Here is a 23177-nt window from a genome sequence, read left to right on the forward strand (position 1 = left end):
TTAAATAAAACGTTATTTGCATGTTCACAATCGCTGTGCTAGCACTACATTTCTTTGTTTAGCGAGAAATTTGAATAGACGTCATCTTTCAGATGTGCAAATACACCTCGCAAATTTTGTTTCTCTGTCACAACTCCTTCGTGGTATTGTGATTTCATTTTCCACCTGTACACACGCACACACATATATATATCTTACAACATTTGCAGAGGAAATGCAAGAAACATATGACCATAGCAGTATATATGAGACACGTTTATAGATTCAGTAAGGAAAATAATTGCTTCTTATGAAAGCAACCTACCTAAACGTAAACTACGTAAACCTAGCCATAGCTAATTTATTTTATTATTATTTTTTTATGGTTAAATTATATATGTAAACTTGTCTACTTATGAATGAAGTAAATAAATAAGTAATGAAGGTTAGTTTATAATAGTCTAATTTTATATATTCTTGTTTATTATAATGTATAGCATCTTTTTCTACTGTATTACATAAATAATATAGAAGTTATTGATTTGAGATTTGTGTGCATTATTTTTAAAGACTTTTACCCAGGGTGAAAGAGAGAGGGGAGGAGAAAGTTTCTTTTAATTTTTTCCTTTAAAAAAATAATAATTAATTAAATTTTTTTGTAGAAGGCATCACTTAAGCATTTGTTGAATTTCGTCATAAAATTAATACACGATATTATTTCGTCTTTATTTGAGCATAGATCATATTAAAAATATCTGCATTGTATCCTACGGTACTTTTGTAGAGCATTAAAGTTTGAGGCCTTGGATTTTTGCGTAGTTTTTGGAGCCTCTGAACTTCCTGGTGTATCTGTCATTGTTTCGTATTTAAATATTTTTTTTTAATATAACAGATAAGAATGTAGCCTAACTACGTTAAAGTAAGTCTCAAGCTTTCCTTCTATATACTATTCCTTGGTCAAAATTCCTTATTTGTAGTAACGTCACTCAAAGGCAAATAAACGCTATTCCAGTACATCTTAGATACTGAAATATATGCTGAAAAAGGTTTTGCATCATTCATTAATAACTCATTATTTGGAACACTCTGTAAGTGAGAGAAATAATTGAAAAAAGAAAAGCAGTTATTTCGGTTTATTGTATTTTTATACAATCATTAATTTTATAGAAGATAAATTTGAAACTGTACATTAAATAGGAATTAATAAGATAAATAATATTTTAATTTTGCATTTATATGTGGTGTATGTATTTATAGATTGATAGATAGAGTGGAAGAGGGAGAGAGAGAGAGAGAGAAAATATATGTATGTGTATATGACTGTTTGTGTATATAAAGTAAATCCAAATGTAAACGTGCATGCATTTGTGCTAGCCTTCTTTAAATGCACTAAATGTACTCGCGTACAAATTGCTTGAAAAATAATTTAGTGTAATTTAATTAAATGCTATGTATGGCTGCATATTGTATGGCTTTTTTATGTTCGCTAACAAACTAACAATATATTACTAACATTTTAGAGCATGTTCAGGATAGGAAGGTGGAAATTATCCAAGAAGAATTTGTGCATGAACTGAAAACAACTGATTTGAAGCATGAGCAGTATATCCAGCCAATCCAGGAATTTGAAAGCGAATTGATTCCTTGTGCGTTTGTGAACACAGCATTTGCTGGCGCAGAATTAATTGATGAAGTAGAGCAATCAGCTTCCATTCGCGCACGTAGTCCGTACGAAGTAATTCGTGAAGAGCAATCTTCGAAAATTGACCAGAGGGAAGAATTTTCTGTGCCGGAAGAAACCGAAGATCTTCGAAATAGCAGTAAAATAAGTTTCGTATCGAGACACGCAGACATACATCGACGGCCTATTTTACAGCATATCCCTTCAGAAATATCAGAAGAAGATTTAGTTGAAAGAGAAATCACATCTCCTATAAGGCAAGACTTTGAAGTTTTTGGTGAAGATGAAATCAAATTATCTGAAATTGCTTTTAATGAAGTATCTTTCCAATCATCTCAGGATTTAATAAAGGATGAGTTCAGTGGAGAAGCAGACACAATGCATAGTAAAAAAGAAACCACAACAATAGTGAATGGAAATATTATAAGCGAAAGTGTTGAGGAAATTTGCTCTTCCCCTCAAACAACAAGAATCGTAACTACCACCGTGAAAAAAACAGTGATTAAGACTGTTTCTGAACTTGATGCTAGTGGTTCTGGAATGAATGGTGACGATGCTGTAGGTACAAAATTACCACCCCATGAAATTGAACTGAAAAGTGAAACTTCTGAATACGTTGCCAAAACAGATGATGCCACCACTCCAGAGTCAGATACTGGTATACCAACAAGTCCATTCGAGGTTTTGAGTGAGAGTGAGCTAAGTGATGGGGAACACAGAAGTGCACATATTTCAATGTCCCCAACTGTACCTAAAAGTAGTACCGAGAAGTCTCATGATTCGGTAATTATGACAATGCATTCCCAAAGCTTTACTGATAAAACTATATCCGCTGGTATTTCTAAAGATTTTAGTGATAGCGAAACATTAAATGAAAAATCTCAGTGTGAGGAACTGCAGTTGCAGTCTGAAGGAGAAGCTGTTTTACCTGCTAAATTATCATCCGGTATACAACATGCGTCTGATGAACATCAAAAATTAGATGCAACTCGTGTTTTAAATGGTCCGGGTGAAGTTGATTATCATAAAGAATATGATTATGATAGTGAATTTTCACAAACAGTAAGTTATGAAGATAATTGTATCTTCGATGATATGTCATGTACTGAACCACGAGCATACGAAATTCAAGAACCTGAAGACGTGAAAAAAAGTCGGTACAGTAGTATTTCAGATGATGGTGTAGACATGGAGATAAATGAAATTTTAAGATCAGAACAGCAATTAGAAGACATAATTGAAAGACCCGTTACCCCCGAACCTCCCAAGGAAGGATTATCGAATGCCTGCACTGAAAAACTTGGATTCGATTTATCGCTACCGTGTGCTGCACTCGAAGATGACTATGTAGTGTCTGATGACGGAGATCAAATTGTTTCATCACCTGGTTTTAGTCCAGATGATTCGAAGACTCGATTCGCTTATGGTATAGAGTTTGAAAAGGAGATTTTGGATGTTCCCGAAGAAGCTATGGATATTGATAGTGATCAGTATAGCGAGGAAAAAGAATCATCGTATGCTTATGCTATGCGATTCGAAAGAAATCCTGAACTGGATGAAGAAGATATTCCTTGTTATGGTGACTTGTATACTCACGAAGAAGAAGATGAAGATGCACTAGAAAATGGGGACAAAATTAAAGTAGTTTCTAAATCTGATAAAGATCCGGAATTTGATATTTTAGCTGGTCGCAAATATTTCTCAAAAAATGTTGAACTTGATGATTTATCGATGTCTTCTCTTCAGGAATTTGAACGTATCGAAGCTGAAATTGTTTCAGGTCGAAAATCTAGTATTGGGTCTTTGGATTCACTGAATGGAAAACCCCCAGTTAGTAAAAGTGGAGAACATGATGATGTTTCAATGAGTTCTTTAACTGAATTTGAACGATTAGAGAGAGAATGTACCGAATCCGAAAAAATAGACCCAGCAATGCAAGAAAGTATTACACAGCTGTCAGAGATTGAAGAAGGGCACGAAAGTCAAGCATCCGAAACTAGTCAGGAAAATAAATCGGATGTGGGTAAAGAAGAAGACCTGAGTATTGTTGAAGATTACAGTAATCAGCTTGAAAGTATTGAGGAAATAATGTTGGAAGCTAAAGATCAGCTACCTTTCCAATATCTTATTAAGAAAACTCAAATAATTGACAAATCCTACGAGGGAAAAGCCGAAGAACAAACAACTGAAGATGAATCTTTAAGTATTGATGTACAATCTGCTGATACTAAAATTAAAGATCGTATTCATAGTAGTAATGTGGAAGTGCGTACTATGTATAAAACATCTGAAACAACCTATCTAGTTCCATCCGGCGAGACACAAGATGATGATTTTAACAAAAATGTAAGGGATGATGATCTAGATCAAGATTCTTTGCATGACGATCAAGATTCTTTACAGCAAATGCTTTCTTTAAAACCCGATTCTCTTACTGAAGACATAAAGCATGAATTCCAGGACTCCTTACGAGAGGAAAAATTTGACGATGCTGATTCACTGCAAGGAGAAATTCCCGATGAAATGCGTGATTCTCTTTTGGAAGAGAGACATATAGAAGATGATTCTCTTCGAGATATGGATATATTACCAGATGAGTCATCATTATCTCTGGAAAGTAGCATTGCTGCTGTTATATCTCATGATTCAAGTAAAACAGATGATCGTGTAAAAGTTAAAGATCAAACTGGAGAAGTGCATGAAGTAACTAAGCGTTCTAGCTTGGGAAGTGCCCTAGAATCTTTTTTGACAACCGAAAAAGCAGAAGTAATTGTTTCACATTTGCCTAAAGGGGATTTAATGCTGTCTAGTACAGATTCCTTGGAACAAAGCAGTTCTGCTGCTGCTTTTCACTTAGAAACTGATACTGCTATGTCTTCGAGTTTAAATAGTGCAATTACATCAGAAGATTATACCATGATATCTAGTACTGATACGCTAGAGCAGGAAGGAAGAATAACTTTTAGGTACGAAGACATACCAGTTGATGAATTAGAAGTAATTATTAGGGATGGCCGTCAAGTTATAGTTGATTCTGAAGGTAACATTCAAGCGCAGTATGATGCAAAACACTACATAGGAGCTGAAGATAATGTAAACAATACTTTAAGTTTCTCATCTAAAGACTTGTCAACCGTAGAACATCCTTCAACCAGTACTGTGCAGGTCCATTCTGCTGTTACAACTGTCAGTTATATTGGTGAACCGCAGAAATTTCAAAGTCATAAAATATTTCATTCTGCAGCTGATCAAGGAACTAGTGATTCAGAATATGAGTCTTCGCATTTTGATCCTGATGTTGAAGTAGAAGAAATTCATACCACGGATGAATTTGGAAATCCTAAAGTAATTAAGAAAATTAGAAGGGTCATCCAAACTAAAAATCAGTATTCCTCGTCTTCTTCCTCTCAAAATGTGGAAGAAAAATTGAAGGAATTTCTGAGAGAACATTCCGCTGGTGAAAGTGCTGGTTGTGGTGAAGAAGAAATAAAAGAAGAGAGAACTATAGATGATAAAGGTAATGTTGTACTTATTCGAACTGTGCAGCAACAGATACTTTCAGAACCACAAGTACATTCCAGAACTTTCAGGGGACCTGATGCTGATACTCATTCTCGTGAATTTATAGAGACATTTCAACAATTGGATCCAACTGAAAATGTGTGTGAATATGAAAAAATAGATGAACAGTGTAATGTTGTAAGGGTTACTCAACAAGTTGTTGTGAAACCAGAAATGCACACTGTATCTTTCAGTGGTCCTGATGCTCATAAGCAAATGGAGGAATATATGAAACAATGGACAGCAATGTCTCAAAGTAGGGAGGACTATGATGCTGCCAGACTACCACATTTATTCCAGAGTACTCACGTGTCCAGCTCCAGGGAAGAACCTCAGGAATATATGCCTTCAGGTATAAGACTTTTTCTCCTTTATTTTTCTTTGATTTTTTCTGGATCTTGCATTTGTTTACTAAAAAATAACGCCAAAGGCATGAATGATCTTGTCAAGCTTATTTTAACCGTTAATAACTTTTAAAAAAATGTTCTGTTTTTTGGAATTCTGTCATGTTTATGTTCTTAACAATTCATCAATCTTAATGTATTTATTAATATTGCATTTTTGACAGTTGTTGCCCCCATAATTGTAGGTCAGTGATTCGTAACTGAAAGAGCCTTCATTCATAGGAAGCACAAGATAGACTTTTAAGGGGATCTAATGAAATATTGTTTGTGATCTTGAATAATGAGTTCTGAATTGTACATCATATACTAGGAACAGATGTATAGTACTTTATAAAAATTATATTAGAGTAGATGTATAGGAAAACTAAACAAATATTTATTAGATGTGTGGGACGTAGGAAAAGTTAGAACCACTGTTGTAGGGCATGTCATACTGTTATTTAGGATTGCTACGCGATTTGTGTATTCTTTAATATTCTAAATAATTTTAAGTATAAATAAGCTAGTTTTTTCAAATTCAGTATGAACTTGTAAACAAAAATTATTTGAGTACCCATAAAAAAATTAATATAATACAGGCTGCCCATCACTAATACAGCATCTTAAAGTGACGGATGGATTTAAGCAAACCGTAACGCGCTGCAAACGCCTGGGAAAAATCCCTCCTCATGATAGAGTACTCTTTTCTATAATATCATTTCTCCTCTACTTGAGGCAATTGCCTTGGCGCGGTTAAGTTTAAGGCTACATCTCTATACTCTTACTAGTTTACATTTTGTTTTCAGCACTGAATTAGGATTTCAGCTTTTAAAAAAGTGCGTCTTATGTATGTGATACCATGAATTATATTTCTTACTGCAAGTGATATTTGGTGAATTTAATGTAAACGATGCAGCATATTTGCAAGAGAATGAGAACAATAGTTGTGTGTAGGCTAATTTCCGTAAATGTGGGTTAACTATCAGTTCAATTGAAGTTTATGGACCAACTGAATGGGAGTTTTCACCGGATGTCACTGCAGTAAGAATATAATTCATGGTAACACATAAGACGCATTTTTTTAAAAGCTGAAATCCTAATTCAGTGCTGAAAACAAAATGTAAACTAGTAAGCCTATAGAGATGTAGCCTTAAACTTGAACTGCGCCAAGGCGATGGCCTCAAGTAGAGGAGAAATGATATTATCGAAAAAGTATTCTATCATGAGAAGGGATATTTTCCAGGCGTTTGCTGCGCGTTACGGTTTCCCTAAATCCATTCATCACTTTAAGATGCTGTATTAGTGATGGTCAAACTGTATCATATTACCGATTTGTATATAATACAGGTTGGGCTGTGATATTGCGGATTTTAGAAATTATGGAAAACCAATTCACGCTTGAGTTACGGGAAATACATTTTCGCTTAAAACTGGTACAACACCATGGCTGCTAAACGCGCCTCACAAGTTCGATATACGTAGACATTTTAGACAAATAAATAAAAATGACGAAGCGAGAGATGTAGTTTATTTCCGAAGCAGACGAGGAAGGATTAGCATGCATTTTGCATGCTGCGTTCCGACTATCATAAGTTATTATGTTTGGAAGAACGCTTCAAGTAGACAAATGCTGAACCGTGGGTCCAGAAGCACAAGTTAGGATGTAAATGAGGAAAAGCAATGCTTACAAACTTTGGGTTGTAGCTATAGTCGAAAAGTCATATTAACCTGAGCAGCGTTTGTGCTAAAGGTGTCACATTGGAGAGAAATTGTTGGGAAAATGTGACGTGACATGCGGCAAAGTGATGCAAAAAGTATTGAAACAAGGATGTGTTTAAATAAAATTTTCGAATTTGATGATCTATTGCCAGTTCATTCCAATTTAGTTTAGTTTTGTGTCATATTTTGCATATATATACATGTGCAAAATATGTATATATATCACACTGTAGATTCGCTACCAGACCGACAAACTTGCAGGGTGTGTAGGGGATACAAAAATGACTCGAAATCACATAGGATAGAAATGCAGAGTAGCAAATGCCGTAGTTGCGAGCTATGGTGCAAAGAAGCAGAGAAAAAGAACAGAAACAACAACACATTAGTGAGACAGAGAACATTTCATTAAACGTTTGTGCTACAACAGGTGTTTGAAATTACGACCAGAAGTCGTCTGGCGGGCTTTACACAGCGCTGCATGGAATTCCTTACGTTCTGGAAGATCTCTGGCATGTCACGTATCCTCCCGGCAGTTAGAGATATTTGAGCGACGAGGTCTCCAACTGAAAAAACGGGTGTCTCGCATGCCAAACTCTTCATGTGACTCCAGAAAAATAAATCCATTCATTATAGGTTCGATGATCTGGCAGGCCAATGAACCGGGCCCCTTCAAAGGTTACATCGAGATGTCGGCGGACGTTAGCCGTGTAATGTGGAGGAGCCTCGTCATGCTGGTACCACATAGAGCGGCGCAACAACGGAGGTATATGTGCTGCGTCAAGAAGTTTAGGCAGGACTTGTTGCAAGATCAGGTATGCCTTACCGTACAAAGGACTGAGCAGAAGTTATGGTTCAATGAGGTAGCCTCCAAGAATACTGGCCCAAACATTGATCGAGAAATGCTCTTGAGCTGCACGTGGTTGCGGACGATGAAGGTTCTCCAAAGGACACACATGCACGTTATGCTGATTGAAGGCACGTGTGAAGTATGCTTCATCTGTGAACAATACGGATGCAGCAAATGCGCCGTCTGTAGCAGTTTATTGCAGGAACCATATAAAAAATGTCCTCCGAAGTGGATAATCCTCAGGCTCTAATAATTGGACGCCGTGAAGATGATATGCGCTCATTTGGTTTGCTGCGAGTATCCTCCAGATAATGGATTGAGGTAAACCCACTTGTTGGGCTATCACTCGAGTATTCGTACTTGCCTTGTCTTCTGTCAGACGTAAGATCGCCTCCTCATTTGCCAGGTGTCCTCGTCGTTCGCTGTCGATTCATTGTAGCTGTCGTTATACAACCTGTTTCAACCAGTTTCACGTATCTTCTATTGACACTTTCGAAGGTCGTGTGATGTGGAGCATGCCTCTTCGGGTAACATTTGTGGTACAACCACCGAGCGGCGTTGTCCGTTACCATCCGCAGCTCCATACACGATCAGCATGGCAACCAGTTCATCCTACTACCTCGGGAAACGGATCGCAAGTGACGATTTCCAGCAGAATCGCTGCTCACACAACCTTCCGTTTACCAAGAGGAATCTTCTAGAACATAAGGAATTCCACGCGCAGCCGCAATCTGGTCTGCCTGACTGATAACTTCTGGTTGTAATTGCAAACACCTGTTATAGTACAACCTTTCAATAAATTGTTTTCTGTCCCATTAATGTGTTGCTGTTCCTGTTCGTGTTCTCTGCTTCTTTGCACCATAGCTCGCAACTACGGCATTTGCGACCCTGCATTCCTATGCGATTCCGAGTCGTATATATACCCCCTACACACCCTGCAAGTTTGTCGGTCTGGTAGCAAATCACCCTATATATATCTGTGGGATTTTAAATCCTTAATAATTTTCCTTGCGCGCTGTCTAAATTTTAGCTGTTAGCACAAGTGAAATTGATAGAACTTTCGCCACTTTGTTTTATTAAGAGCTATAAGATGTTATGGATGTTGCGTTTAATATATATACGATGATAAGATGTTGTTTTATAGATGTAATATGATATAGATGCTGTATTAATAGATGAACGATCTTATACATGTATTAATATTTTATTAAATGTGTTTTGTTTGAACATGAATTGTGATTTTGAAACTAAAGAACCCACATATCTGTACATATAAACTTAAAGTATCTAAATTTATTATTAAATTGTAATAAAAGTAAGGCAATTCCTCTATATTATAATAATTGCAGCCGTGTGTAAGAGGTTTAACGGAATATCTAAAATCCAATTAAAGAAAGAATTCATAGTAGAACAAAATCGAAAAATAAAAATGCGAAAGGGAAAATGTACAAAATTATGCAAATAAAAATTAATCTCCTTTTATTGAAACTCCAATTCAGAACTCATCAGGGGAAAAGGAATTAAAGCTTCATAAAAGTCGATTAATTATGCTTCGAAAATATGTTTCGTTCTCCTGGTCCATTTGAGATCAAAACCCGTAAAAATACTTCATCAAATTTTTATTAAAGGCTTTAAAATTCATATAAAACCGAAAACTCGAATCTCAAATGTACCAGAATTTTCCCTTTACATTTTCGAAACTCTTGGAAAAAAGAATAAAACATAACATTGTGCCAAAATGACAATTGAAAAACCAAAGAACTTCACATTATGCACCTTGAAATTAAAAAAAAATAATAATAATAATTTGGTCTAAAACCAATATATGCTAATCCGAAGCTCAAAAGCAAGTATAAATAAAGAGCAAAATTAATAGTCACTAAAAGAAAACTAAAAAACTTGGGAAGTTCCCGACTATGTTAAACTAAACTTTTAAAACCAAGAAAACGAAAAACTATACATAGAGATTTCTATAAATAAAAAAATTCAAATCTGAGCCTTAAGCAGCTAAAAATTGAAAACCTATTTGAAACTATAATTGAAAAAAACTTTAAAATGCAGACTTGCTGAAATCTTAACATGACTTTGAATGCATAATCTAACTGAATTCTAAAGATGACCAAACTGTCTTCTTGCTAAAGAAAGTAGAGTTCAAATTGCTGTAGAGAAGCTCTTACAGAGAGCAGCTTCTTTTAGAAGTTTCTTGCGCCGCCATTTTGGGTTGACCATCACATCCTCCTTGTCGGTAATAATTATTACAGACCGCACCCAACCATTGACACCCTCGCACACAAAGTATAACAGGATAAGTCATTTTGAACACATGTTAAAATACTTAGTTCTGCTACCGGACACTTTGAACATTATTGCATACTTTTTCTAACTAACATATAACTTTTTCTAACTTTCTAACTTTTTCCAAGAACTAAAATTTTGGCTTCTCTCTTTCCTTTGCAAATCTAAACTCTTTCCTCCGGCAATAGTATTCCTTTATGTTATCATGTTTTTCCCTAACATGTCGCATTAATATGCAGTGTTCGACGAAATGTCGTGCATTGCCTTTAGCACTACAAAGACTATTATTTTACAAATTAAATCATTTCAGGTACGCCGGAAAGCGCCCGTGTACAGTAATTATTTGATTGTAATTAAAATCACATATCATTCTCGTATTTTTAGAAACTTCAAAGTTCAATAAATAATCTTCCCTTTTCCGAGAAATGTTCCATTTCTCTTTCCAGCAATCAAAATAGAAATCCTTGATTTCACCAATTACCATTCTTTTTGACGCCTGAGTATCGAACACATCCTCGACATTACCCATAGCAGGCTCTTAGCCAGTATGTCGGCTCTCTCATTACCTATAGCACCAATATGGGCTTTCACCCAGTTCATTTTCACTTCATGTATTTTATCAACTTTTACAGGAAGATGTTTCATATATGAGACCGAAATATTAGTGTCATCAGCATCCGCCAGTGCTTCCAAGCTAGATAATGAGTTTGTATATATATATTAACGTATGATTTTTACTGTCAGGTTTTCATCAATCCATTTAAGAGCAAATATGATAGCAGACAATTCGGCTTGAAAAACCGAATTGTAAGGTTCAAGTCTAATTTTGCCATGGTCTATTTCTATACTAAACAAGTAAACCACATATGCTGCACCAGTTCCTTTGTCATAACCCGAACCGTCAAAAAATATATCCAATTCTCCTACGCAAACATTTGGTCTCTGATATTCCGCTGCTTTTCTTAATGCAGGATGTGTACTGTTAATATTGAAGACGGAAAAACATATATTATATGCAGTAAAACCTTTATGAGCCTCGGCTATAAACTTTTGCCTCAATATAAACGACTGACGGCAGCATGATCTGAATAAACTGTTATTGGGGCATTTCCAAAAATTTCTGCACTACTAATAATACGGCAAGAGTTTCTCGTTCTGTTGCGATGGAATTCCCTGGAGCTGGGTTCAGCGTTTTACTCAAATACTCTATTGGCTGACTGTTTTGAGACAGAACGGCGCCAACTGCATAGTCCGAAGCATCAGCGATAATACCGGTCCCTTTCCTAGGATTTCAATATTGGAGCACTGATTAATGTCTACTTCATTTGCTCAAGTTCTGTGTTCATCTCAGCCGTCCATGTGAACCTTTTTTTTCTTTTCAAAACTAGTAAAAGTATATTAACAAACTCTTTTTTGAATAAACGATAATAGTAGGACATGTTTTTTTTTTTTTTTTTTTTTTTTTTTTTTTTTTTTTTTTTTAGTGTTGGGACGCAGATAATTTTTGATTGCTAAAATTTTTCCTTTCGATGCCATTTGTGAGATTTTATATCCAAGATATCGAAGTTCATTAGCTGTTCATTTACATTTTGAGGCATTTACTTTAAGGCCATCATCATTCAATAAAGAAAATACTTTTGAACATGCTGGTCAATTGTTTCACTCGTTATAATAATATCATCAAGATATATAAAAGTACTTTTTCCTAGAACGGGTCTTTGGACAACATCAATCATACACTGAAGTGTTGCCGGAGCTCCGCATGAAACCAAACGGCATTCTTAGTAAGGCATATACTCCGAATTTCGTTATAAAAGCGGTCTTTTAAACATCTTTGTGCTTTACGCCAATTTGAAACTAGCCTGACGTCAGGTCGAGTGTGATCATATATTTCGTAGACTTAATTTTTCAAATAATTTCGTATATAAATTGGCACAGGATATAATCCATAATTGGCTACTGGATATTTCATAATACTATTTAATTTACGTCAGTAAACGGCAGATCGCCATGTTTTGGGATCTAAAGCTGGAAGATCGTTTTTCTTGCACTATTAGATTACCGGATTCGTGTATAGACTACTTGTAGGAATTATAATTTTATTGTTTCACATCTGTGCTGTTCGATAATTTATTCTTTAACTTTATGATAGCGGTAGGGCTTGACTTTTACAGAGCGGCACTATCAGTGTCGATTTCATGACTAACCACCTAGCTGAAACCAGGCTTAGAATCAAATAATTTGTTAAACTTTCTTACCACCGTTTGTAGCTTCTCTTTCTCTTCTTCCGGCAGATGGCTCAGCTCGACTTCAGGTGTTGGACTCAGTTCCCCTTCTATAGTTTCCATTTACACTTGAAAAGTAGAATTCTTAAAATTTAAATTTGCGCATGCCGCGGATAAAAAGTCGACCACCCAGAATTACTAATGTTAATATACATCTTTCACCACAAGAAAGGTAACGTATTGTTATTCATTCTTAATTTGAACGTGCAGGGACGGCGACTACTTTCTGCCCCATAACTTTAAAAATACGATGCCTCCTGAAACGTTTTCTAAAAAAGTCCTGCGACAGGAAACTGAACTGCGCCTCAGTGTCCAATAGAGCAGTCACTGGTATGTTAAGGAAAAGCCAAATTTTGCGCGACCACAGTTTTGCTTTGATGGAGGTGACCGGACCTTCTTCTCGGGCACCCTAATTACTTTAAATGTTTTTGTTTTTTTGCCCCTTGCTTCTACAGTTGCTTATTTTGGTAATCGCCAAATGATTTTCTCTTCTGTCCCACATTTTTGCTACCACCTTTTGCGGTCGCATCTGATTGCAGATATGGATACTGCCTATTTTGTGGTCTCTTCTGGGGCGAGAATCTCGAGTACTGGTGTTTCTTTCACACAAGAAGACGAATGTGAATTGCAGGACCGCTTCAGGAACCGTTTTAGTATCACGCCTGATCATATTTTTTTAAAACGTATTTCTCGTATTTCACGCACTGGCTGCAGATGCTTATTGAATGTTACTTGGCATTTTATATAGAATAATATTTTCCAAGCTTTTTCAAATATTTTTAAGTGCTGAAATAATGTACTGTGGTTATCGTAAATTCTTACAACTTTCATAGTATGTATATGTCTTTCTCATCCTTAGCTTTCTGCTGAGGATCTGTTAGTGAGTTAAACTTCATTCTGAGCAGAAATACCTTCCTGGATAAATATGGCGTTATCTCCTTTTGAATAAAAGTAATCATACTGAAAATTTTTAATCCAGGCCTATTTTATTATTATTATTTTCCTTTGTGAATTGGAGTTTACATTATCTTTTACCAAATCGATAATTAAGTGCTCTAAAACATAGTCAAATAATTATGTCTTACATTTTTTAAATTTTATATTTCTATTGCATTTGTAAATTTACTCAACTGTATTTGAATTTTACTAATGCATTGCATATATGTAAGGAGAAAGCATCAATCAATTGTGATTGATAAGTCAGCGGTAGCAAAATATACTTCTGGGAAACAGTCGTATACATAATAAAGCTGTAATCTTTCAACATCTATATATGTTATTTCAAATTCTAACTTTAGTCTGAATGTAAAATAACACATTTCAGTTGCGTTCTATATTAAAGTTGATTGATAAAGAAGTATTTCAATTCTAAATAATGTGTATATTTTCAGAAGGCTTAGGTTGTGATGTAACTGATGGTCGAACTATCACTAAAACGTAAGTATTGTATTCTTCTCATTTAATATGTTATGACGAATGTGCAAATAACATTTTAAAACTAGAAATATTTAACATTCAATGAAAGAACTGTATTTTAGAAAGCTAAATGTGCTTAACAAACTTGCTGATGCTGTTGTTTGATACTTTTAAAAAATATGATAAAACTTTGTTCAGTAAAACATAGACTGGGGCTAATCATCATTGTACCGCCAGTGTTGCTGTAATATCTCGTAGTACATTTTAAAAAATAAAACGTTATTCAAAAGAACATGGCGATCTATCCTCCTTTAAAACGTCACGTGTGGTGTGAAAGTTGGGAGTGAGCAACTGTAAATAATTTCAATGTGAATAAAACTTTGTAAAAGTATTTTGTTTGCTGCTTCTCTCGGAAAAGTTGCCTTTTTTTTTTTTATATATAACCGCATTGCGGTAAAAATGATATTGTGATGTCACTGATCACCATAGAAAGGTTACATTATGCAATAGAATCCCGCAAACTCGACATTCCGTATAACATGACGACACTTTTTAGGAACTTTTTAAAGTTATCTCTAGGCCAAACAGAGCAAATATTACATACAGTACCTATAATTGTTATTTATGCATATGTCTTTCCTGGTCTGTTGAAGGATTTAAGTGTTCTTTTTCAGTAATTTTTGTCGTTTTCGCATTATGCCATTATTTCTTGAACTGCCTAACAAATTTCAGGATATGTTGTAACACTTAGCAACGCTGTTTGCTTTTTGCGAGGATACGAAGAAACTGAGGTAGCGGCTGGCCGCTGGCTCACATCCCTTTCTATTGTTGCGAAACGTTAGGAGACTTGTCTGAAATTCTGTGACTGCACTTAATTGCAAACTGAAGTCACACCACTTCATTGCGGGTATCGTTCCTCAGTTCACATCCAGGCGTATAAGTGTTATGTATTTTTGAAACTTTTGATATTCTGTGAAGTGAAAATGCAATTCGAAAAGAAAAGAAAAGCTAACGTGACAATGGAAATGAAACTAGATGCTTTAAAAGACAGGACAAAGGGAATAGTTTAAACAAAATTACCACGAATTTAGTTGTTGAACGGACAATGACAACTTTGAACGGACTTTGATAGGATGGAAAAAGGTCCGAAATCGAGACTTGGTGTATGAAAGGAGCCTATACGGATAGTTTAAAGGAGAGAAAAAGTATGAAAGGTAGTGAATACCAAAATTGAGTGAGGCGCTTTATTTGTGGTTCAGGAAGCAGAGGTAACACCAATTTCGGGATGAATTTTACAAGAGAAAACCCTGAAATTTTATGATTAATTTTAAGGAGAGTCTGGATTTATTGCTAGTACTGGCTGTCTCGATAGATGAAAAAGCGGTACCACCACCTAGAAATCAAGAATAGTTTTTTTTAAAGTTCATATATTACTTGTCTCTAGGAACATAATATTCGATTTACTGAGTCTTTTAGTTAAAACATTATAAAAATAATATCGCGCGCATGAAAGGGTTAAATATTAAAAGAGTTCTGAAAAACCCACCGCTTATTCCATAAAACTCGACTTTTCGGAAACTCGATAGTCCCTCAATCTACATTATGTCGAGTTTGCGGGACTCTACAAAATGATCAAACTACTGATTATAGAGTTGGATTCTGGCAAAACGTCTAGGGCTAATTTCCTAAAGAGAGGAATGCCTTTGGGGATGACTTCTTCCATAAAATTGGTTTATCGCTCAGCCGCTAATAGGCACCTTTTATAAAAAACCAAGTGCCGCATTTATAGAGGTGGCCAGCGTGGTTAAAGGCTTGGTTATACTTTCTTCATTGGAAAGAATAGCTGTTGCTAGAAAGATTCATTTGCAGTTGCTCGAACTTTATCTTAAGACTTCGTCATGTAACCTATGGATAATTTCTTGAAAGACTTAGGGTATGTAACCATAGGAACCTATGGCATTATCAGATTAGGGCTGTATGATACATGTGTTAGAGCGTCCTATCTTTAGCCAACAAGTACTTGTTTAGTAGAATTTATTACATGCAAGTCTTATAATGTTTTTGTTTTTTCGTACTCTAAGGAGCTTTCTAAAAAGCCATACGATTCCATCAGACAATGAAATCCTTTTTAACTGAATGGTTCTTCAGTAATCTTCCACATCCTGAGCGAAAACTCTGAGCAGTGGATCACTCGGCTCACGGGTCGATGAAGAACGCAGCCAGCTGCGAGACTTTGTGTGAATTTCAGGACACATTGAGCAATGATCTTTCAAACCCGCATTGCGGTCTTGATTATGCTCGCCTGTCTGAGGGTCAGATGAAACTTTCGGACGGAACTTACTCCTACTTGGTCGTATCGGACGTAAACCTCCGTCGACCTAAGGTCTCGTATCACTTTGGCCGAGAAGCGTACCACTTAAGAGGTCGCTCGAGGGCGGAAGAGACTATGCTAAAAAAGACGGCGTACATAACTAAGAGCCGCAACCTCAAGATAATTTAAATGAAATATGTACAGGATATCTAAAAATGGCAACATAAATATAAAATAAACATCCTATGAGAAGAATGCAAATAAAACCTGGCTGGGGCAATAATCTGATTATAATTAACTTTCGATAACTTGTGTATCAGATTTATCATTATTGTTCCGTTTCTGCTTCCTCTTAGGGAGGAAACTATTGCAGAAACAGACAGGTGAAACCGTAACAAAACTACCATTTACTAATTAAATGTTAACCAACAAAAATTTAACCAAGCAGTTATTAACAGGTCAAACAATTTTGTGATCGTCAAGAGATGGAAGAATATCAATACATGCGTTGTGTTTACCATACATCCGTGACCGTGCTGTGAGAGGATCGAGTAATAAGACAACAGTATTTCATAAGCAAGAACATAACAAAATTCCAAATTAATTCTGAGTTTATTAAGTATTCTCATGGCAAAAGGAATTTCCATTAATTTACTGATTATACCTTCACCTTAATTTAATTTAATTTTTTGACATTAAAATTTTATCATGAAACATACTTATTTACTTTTCCAGATAAAAACTATTAAGTAAATCATGCAAAAAAAAAAAAAAACAATACACACTTTTCTTTGTCCTTAAGCAAGGAATTTGACATACAGGCTAATAATAATTTCATAATAAAAAAATGTACATTCTTAATTAGATGGAACTCTGAATTTTAAATTAATTTTAGAAATAAAGATATTAGGATGAAGGCGAGTTTCCTTTAGGTCGTTAGAAATTAACGTTACAGTTAGTAGTTACTTATTATCTTCTTCTATTTCATTAAAAAAATAATAAAAATTCTTATCTGGAGGATGGTCATCTTGAAGTGAAAAATGAACCGTTTCTCTAATAACCTGGCTAAACGACATCCTGGCTTACAACACCTGGCTAAACGACATCCTGGAACACAAAGAATGGCACGGCGATGACTCCTACATTTCACGAGGAAACTCATCTCACTGTCCAGTGGGATTGAATAATGGAAGAATGATTTTAGTCTTTGTTGTAGAATGATTTAGCCACTATCCTCATAGGAAAAAATGTTATAACACAAAGACGTAGTATCTTCTCAGGAGTAGCTGTCATAACCCGAACAACTGAAGAATGAGTTTCGCAATAAATATTCGGCCATACCAGACCATAGCGACAGTTGCTGGATAAACTATATCAGCCATGCGAACAATTATTTTTTCGTAAACATGCTGCACAGCTAGAGTACTCCCATCAGTAATTGTTTGGCCAACAGAATCAGCAAACGCTCAGATGCATGCTTCTTCCTGCACGTAACAAGGCCGGGAGCATGAAAATATTCCCTCCTTTCCCTTCTCCTTCAAATCAAGGGGTCACCTAAACCCAGACGATCCAAGCAAAAAGTGTCTGTTCTTCAAGAACTCCTTCACTTCCTTCAGCAAACACATCTCCCATAATGCCATTATTATCGCCCCTCAATTTTAGCACTAATTTCCGCTTTTACCCCGAATGACCGAAAAATGTACCGTCTTTCGTCAAGAACCTGACACTGCAATTCGCCAACCTGATGACTTACCCGCAGAAAATGCAACACGTAATTCCATCACGTAAACAAGTCCTAGGGGTCAATCGCACAAAAGAAGTTTGTTCTAGAAAATTCTAAAGGACAAACAGCACCATGACAAAGCGAAATTCGTCCTTTTTTTCGAACCCTTCACAGAGAAGCAAAATTTTGAGAAAATTCAAAAATAAAAGAAAACGATAAGTATTTGTTGAAGCATCTGCCTTTCCCCAAAATTAAGAATTTCAGAACCGAATTAATCACTAAAATAAAAACTCAATTTAATAATTCAGAATTAAACTAATTATTAAGATTTTCAACTAAGAAAATAATTAATCCAGTTCTTTATAATAGATCAATTAATTATCTACACAACATTATGTCACATGTGCCATTCAACTTCTACCACGATCAAGACCTAGTGGCTAGCTGCTTAAGACTGTGGAATGACACTAATAGTGCTTAAGACTGCCGAATGACTCACAAAAACACATTTTAGTAGTTCGTCTCAGGATCAAATTCCGGCGAATAGGCTGGATGCATGATTGATTTCATATTCTCATGCCTAACCGAATGCGAGCCGTCTGCCTCCATAAAGTCATCCACGAACGCATTCCTTATAAGATATTTCTCCCGCCCTCTTAACGAGCCTTCGTGGTGTAGTGGGCTGCACGCTCAATTGAGAGGTCCGCGGTTCGATTTCCGGCGAAGGCGTTGCTAATTTTTCATCTCTCCGGCCTCCAAAAACATATCTAATGTTTCTCTACAACCTTTGGCAGATAGTCCTAATTTGCTCTGGCATAGTTATATAATCCAGATCTCCCAGGATCAATGGCATATATTATTTAGTACATTTTGTGTTTAATTTGAATAGCCCTTTTACATACTTGGGTAAAAAATTTTCTAAATGATTTATTTAATCAGTATATCCAAAGTTAGGGCTTGTTTCCTTTTTCCATTCAATGTCTGAGAAATATCAAAGGCGCTATTAATGCGTCTGAACGATTACTGTATTTGGCAAAATAAATCTTAGATAATGAGATGATAGTGAAAAAATATTTCTATGCTAATGAAATTAAAAAATTATTTTACTATGTTATATGTAAGCTATCTTAAAATATATTTTAATTCATTCATATTCCTTTCATTACTTTTGATGATAGTATATTTCGATATATTTTCTGCAGAATCGTATCAAGTTTACCATCTGAATCTTCAGAACAGATGGTAAAATAAATCTTAGATAATTTTAGATAATGAGATGATGGTGAAAAAATATTTCTATGCTAATGAAATTAAAAAATTATTTTACTATGTTATATGTAAGCTATCCTAAAATATATTTTAATTCATTCATATTTCTTTCATTACTTTTGATGATAGTATATTTTGATATATTTTCTGCAGAATCGTATCAAGTTTACCATCTGAATCTTCAGAACAGATGGTTGTGCACACAACAACTACGAGTAGAACATCTGTATCTTCATTTGGAACTGAAGACGAACCACCGAGTGATTCAAAAGATCAAATGAAACAATCTAAACAAGAATAAGCTTATGGACGCTTTATGTTGAGATTGGAGATAAAATAAGACCAAGTTCGCCTGTCCATTGAAGTGCCGAAGCGATTATTCCTTCGTTGTGCGAAATTTCCTAGGAATGCCAGCATTCTATTTATCTTCTTGACTTTTTAAGCCGTTTTCGTGTATACTTTAAAGGCCTAATACTTGTCTGTTTTCTCATATATTTAAATTTAAGTATCCTGTAAGGCAGAATTTACTTAAAAGTGTTGTTAATATCTAATTTGGTATTTTTAATCTCAAAAGTCTTATTTTATTTTTTATTTTTTATTTTTTTTTTTTTTTTTGAAAAAAAAATAAGGTTTCTGAGTAATTCCAATTTACAGTTATTTTCTTCTGTTTTTGTCTGCATGGACGCTTGCAGTATGTTGACGCAATCATTATTTTCCGTTCATTTGACTGCTTTTATATATACCATACATGGTTTTCTTAACGCTGTGTGATTTGAAGATAGCCTGCTTTATTAAATAAGAGTTACATTTTGTTACAAGTTAACGTCCAGTTTTCAACTATGTTGTTTAGGCTTTTCTTCATTTTTTGAACTTCAAATTTTGCATACACTTACGACCACATCATCTTCCAAATAAGTGGTATTATTTTGACTATCATAATTAGCAGTTTCTGTGCAATATAAAAAGAGTGCTGTCGTATCTCACTAGTAATATAAATAAAAGAAATAAAGAGTGCCTGCCGTTTGTTTATGTTTTCGTGTATTTATCGGCAATAGTATTGAGCATTATCCGAGTAGCTTGAAATACAAAGTGCCCTTCTCAAATATTAAGTTGCTACAAGTCTTGAATAATAGTAGTCATGGTATCTATCAAGTAAATTTGGCTACCATTTTCAGAGTAATCAATGATGCTGTTTACTTAATGGACAGTATAGCTTGGTTACGCAGAATACTTCACTACTATACATATTAATAACTGAATGTAATTTAAGTAAGATTCAATGACGTAAAAGTTGTTTATATGCAAGTGATAGATATCTTTTCAGTGCCTGTATCAGGGTATCAAATTTATTACAAGAGTGGAAAACAGTTCGTTACATTATTTCACCAATCTGATGAAATGCGAAACTAGATTCATCATTATTTATTTCTGTTGCAGTCATTTCTGAAAAAAGATCATTCTATTTATACTGATACAGCAATGGAACTGTGTCAGTAATATTCACTGTGCTACGTAAAGTATATGTTGAAGATGCTTTGAATTGCAGTTCTCCCCAAAACACTTTTTTAACCATACTTACATTTATCGCAGCGTTTTTAACCTACAACTTGAAATAAAGCTTCAGTAGTGCGAGAGAATGGTTTTCGAACAGGTCATCATAGATACTGATTAAAACGGAATCTAATGTACGATATTAAATTTGTATAAATTATGATTTAAAGATAATATGTATTTTAATTCATTTACATTGATAATTGTGTGTTCACATTTGGGATATTTTGAAATATGTTTGAATAATTAACTGTAATAAATATATGTCAGTGTATTGAAATAATCTAAATGAATTGAATGAAAATTTCTGATATATATATTTTTATTAGAAGTTTATTTGTTATGAAAATGAAGAAATATGACTCTGTTAATGTTATTTAATGTTTAAAGGAAAAAGAAATGCTAATTTTGATTTACATTGCTTAAATTTTATTTATTTATTTATATTTTTTCAGAAATATAAGATTGAACGCATTTCTTTCAAGTTATATTACTATATGAACATTTATGAAGAACTTTACGTCACATATTAACCAAATACAGCGTCTGAATGAGTCATGTAATTTTATTTCAAATCAAAATTACTTTACAATATATTAATATTTTTCAGTAACCAATTTTGAGTTTAATCACCAATCTAAATCACTGCTTGCCTTTTTATATGAGAAAAAACATGTTTGTAAGGAAAAAGTAGAACGATTGCAAGGATTCCTTAAATCTGGAGCATAAGGCGGTAATCAGATTTAGATTCAATTATTTCTCAGAAAATAGCGATGAAAAACTTTTTACGATTCTAAAGCATAATAACTACGTTTATTTAAATAGTTATAATCGATGTGTGATTTATAAATGTACCTAATTTTTAAGCTTTTAATTTATCCCCTTTCTGAAATTTGTCTTTCCTAAAAGAGATTTTAAGATATGCAAAAATTTAGAATTATATTTGTGGATTACCGTTGCCTTGTTTCAATAGGCACAATTAAAAATTCTTTATCATCCTAAGTAAATATTAGTTAGTTAACAAACGATTACTAAATTAGTCAAATTTCTAAAGAAAAGAAGAATTAAAAATACCATGTTTAAATATTAAGGTGTGGATGGAAATCCACACCTTAAATCTCTAAAAACAAAATAATTATGAAATGGTGCATAGTCATCAAGAAGTAATGTAACTGTTTGTGCTACAGTTTTATACTCTTATTGTGCTCTATTTATCATATTATGTTTACAGCTTTTCTTTTTTAATCTGTTAGTGCTCATACTACGATAAATGTGTTTTTCTTGTGCTTCGGAAACCTGTACTGTGGTGTTCTGTCTGGTTCTGCCACTTTATGAAGCATGTTAATGCTTCAGTCTTTTGAGCTTTATAGTGGAATTGGAGAATGTAGCTTTTTTTTATGGAAGTGTTACTGCTCCTTTCCTCGTGTGTAGCTCATGGTATTAGATTAGACAATTTTTGAAAATAATATGTATTTTTAAAAATTTGATCATTAATCTATTTTCTGATGATAATTTATGTATTAGAACGTACAGAATAATTTTGGGCTATTTGCAGAAATAAAATTAATATCTGTTCCAATGACAGCAAGCTAAGTCATGATTTTAAAGCATAAAATCTCAAATTCGATCATACCCGAAGTATCAGTAAATTAGAGGAAACGAACACACGAGCACTGAGTACTTCTTTAAGAGAAAAGAGCTGTATCACATGGTTCTATGCAGCTAAGGACTGTTGTCGGTGATATTTCACACTTTCCAGACCAAGAGATGAACTGCCTGGCGCTGACGAATGTATATGTCTTCAGTCTATGAATGTGGTTACGATGCTTGTGATGTGCACTTATACCCTGGATACTCTATAGCGAGTGCATCTTTTAGTTTCAATAAATACAGCTTATTTCTATCAATTTTGTTTTCTTCATTTCTAATACACACTTATACAAATATTAAAAGAGTATGTACTAGTTTAATGTATAGTATTTTAAACATCTTTTATGAATTACAGTAACACTGCAAATGTTCATAAAATTCATATAAGGGATAAATTATTAATTAAATGCATTTAAAAATTATTTTAGTTAAAAATTAATTATTGTCACATTAAACGCCAGGCCTAATTTTTCTTGATTTAAGACCGATCCTTAAAGACTAGTGCGG

At 34.5% G+C, this 23177-nt stretch overlaps 1 protein-coding gene and 1 pseudogene across 20 annotated transcripts in view; both read left to right on the forward strand.

Annotated features, from left to right (window-relative positions):
* Positions 1-22927, forward strand: part of LOC118191434 (uncharacterized) — a 587182-nt gene extending 564255 nt beyond the window's left edge. For 17 of the 20 annotated variants that reach the window (XM_085821934.1, XM_085821947.1, XM_085821935.1 and 14 more), the window contains 3 exons: positions 1500-5573; positions 14142-14187; positions 19623-22927. In XM_085821934.1, coding sequence (XP_085678060.1) covers positions 1500-5573; positions 14142-14187; positions 19623-19770 — 4268 coding nt within the window. In that variant the 3' untranslated portion in view covers positions 19771-22927. Of the gene's footprint in view, positions 1-1499; positions 5574-14141; positions 14188-19402; positions 19467-19622 lie in introns of those variants that run through there. The other 3 variants (XM_085821944.1, XM_085821953.1, XM_085821952.1) reach the window with 3 other exon arrangements.
* On the forward strand, positions 16338-16482 carry LOC118194463 (5.8S ribosomal RNA; annotated as a pseudogene).
* Positions 22928-23177: the final 250 nt, after the last annotated feature.

The sequence above is a fragment of the Stegodyphus dumicola genome, chromosome 8, assembly GCF_044657685.1.
Source record: "Stegodyphus dumicola isolate Sdum_Otavi_A_Nest chromosome 8, ASM4465768v1".
Classification (NCBI taxonomy): Eukaryota; Metazoa; Arthropoda; class Arachnida; order Araneae; family Eresidae; genus Stegodyphus; species Stegodyphus dumicola.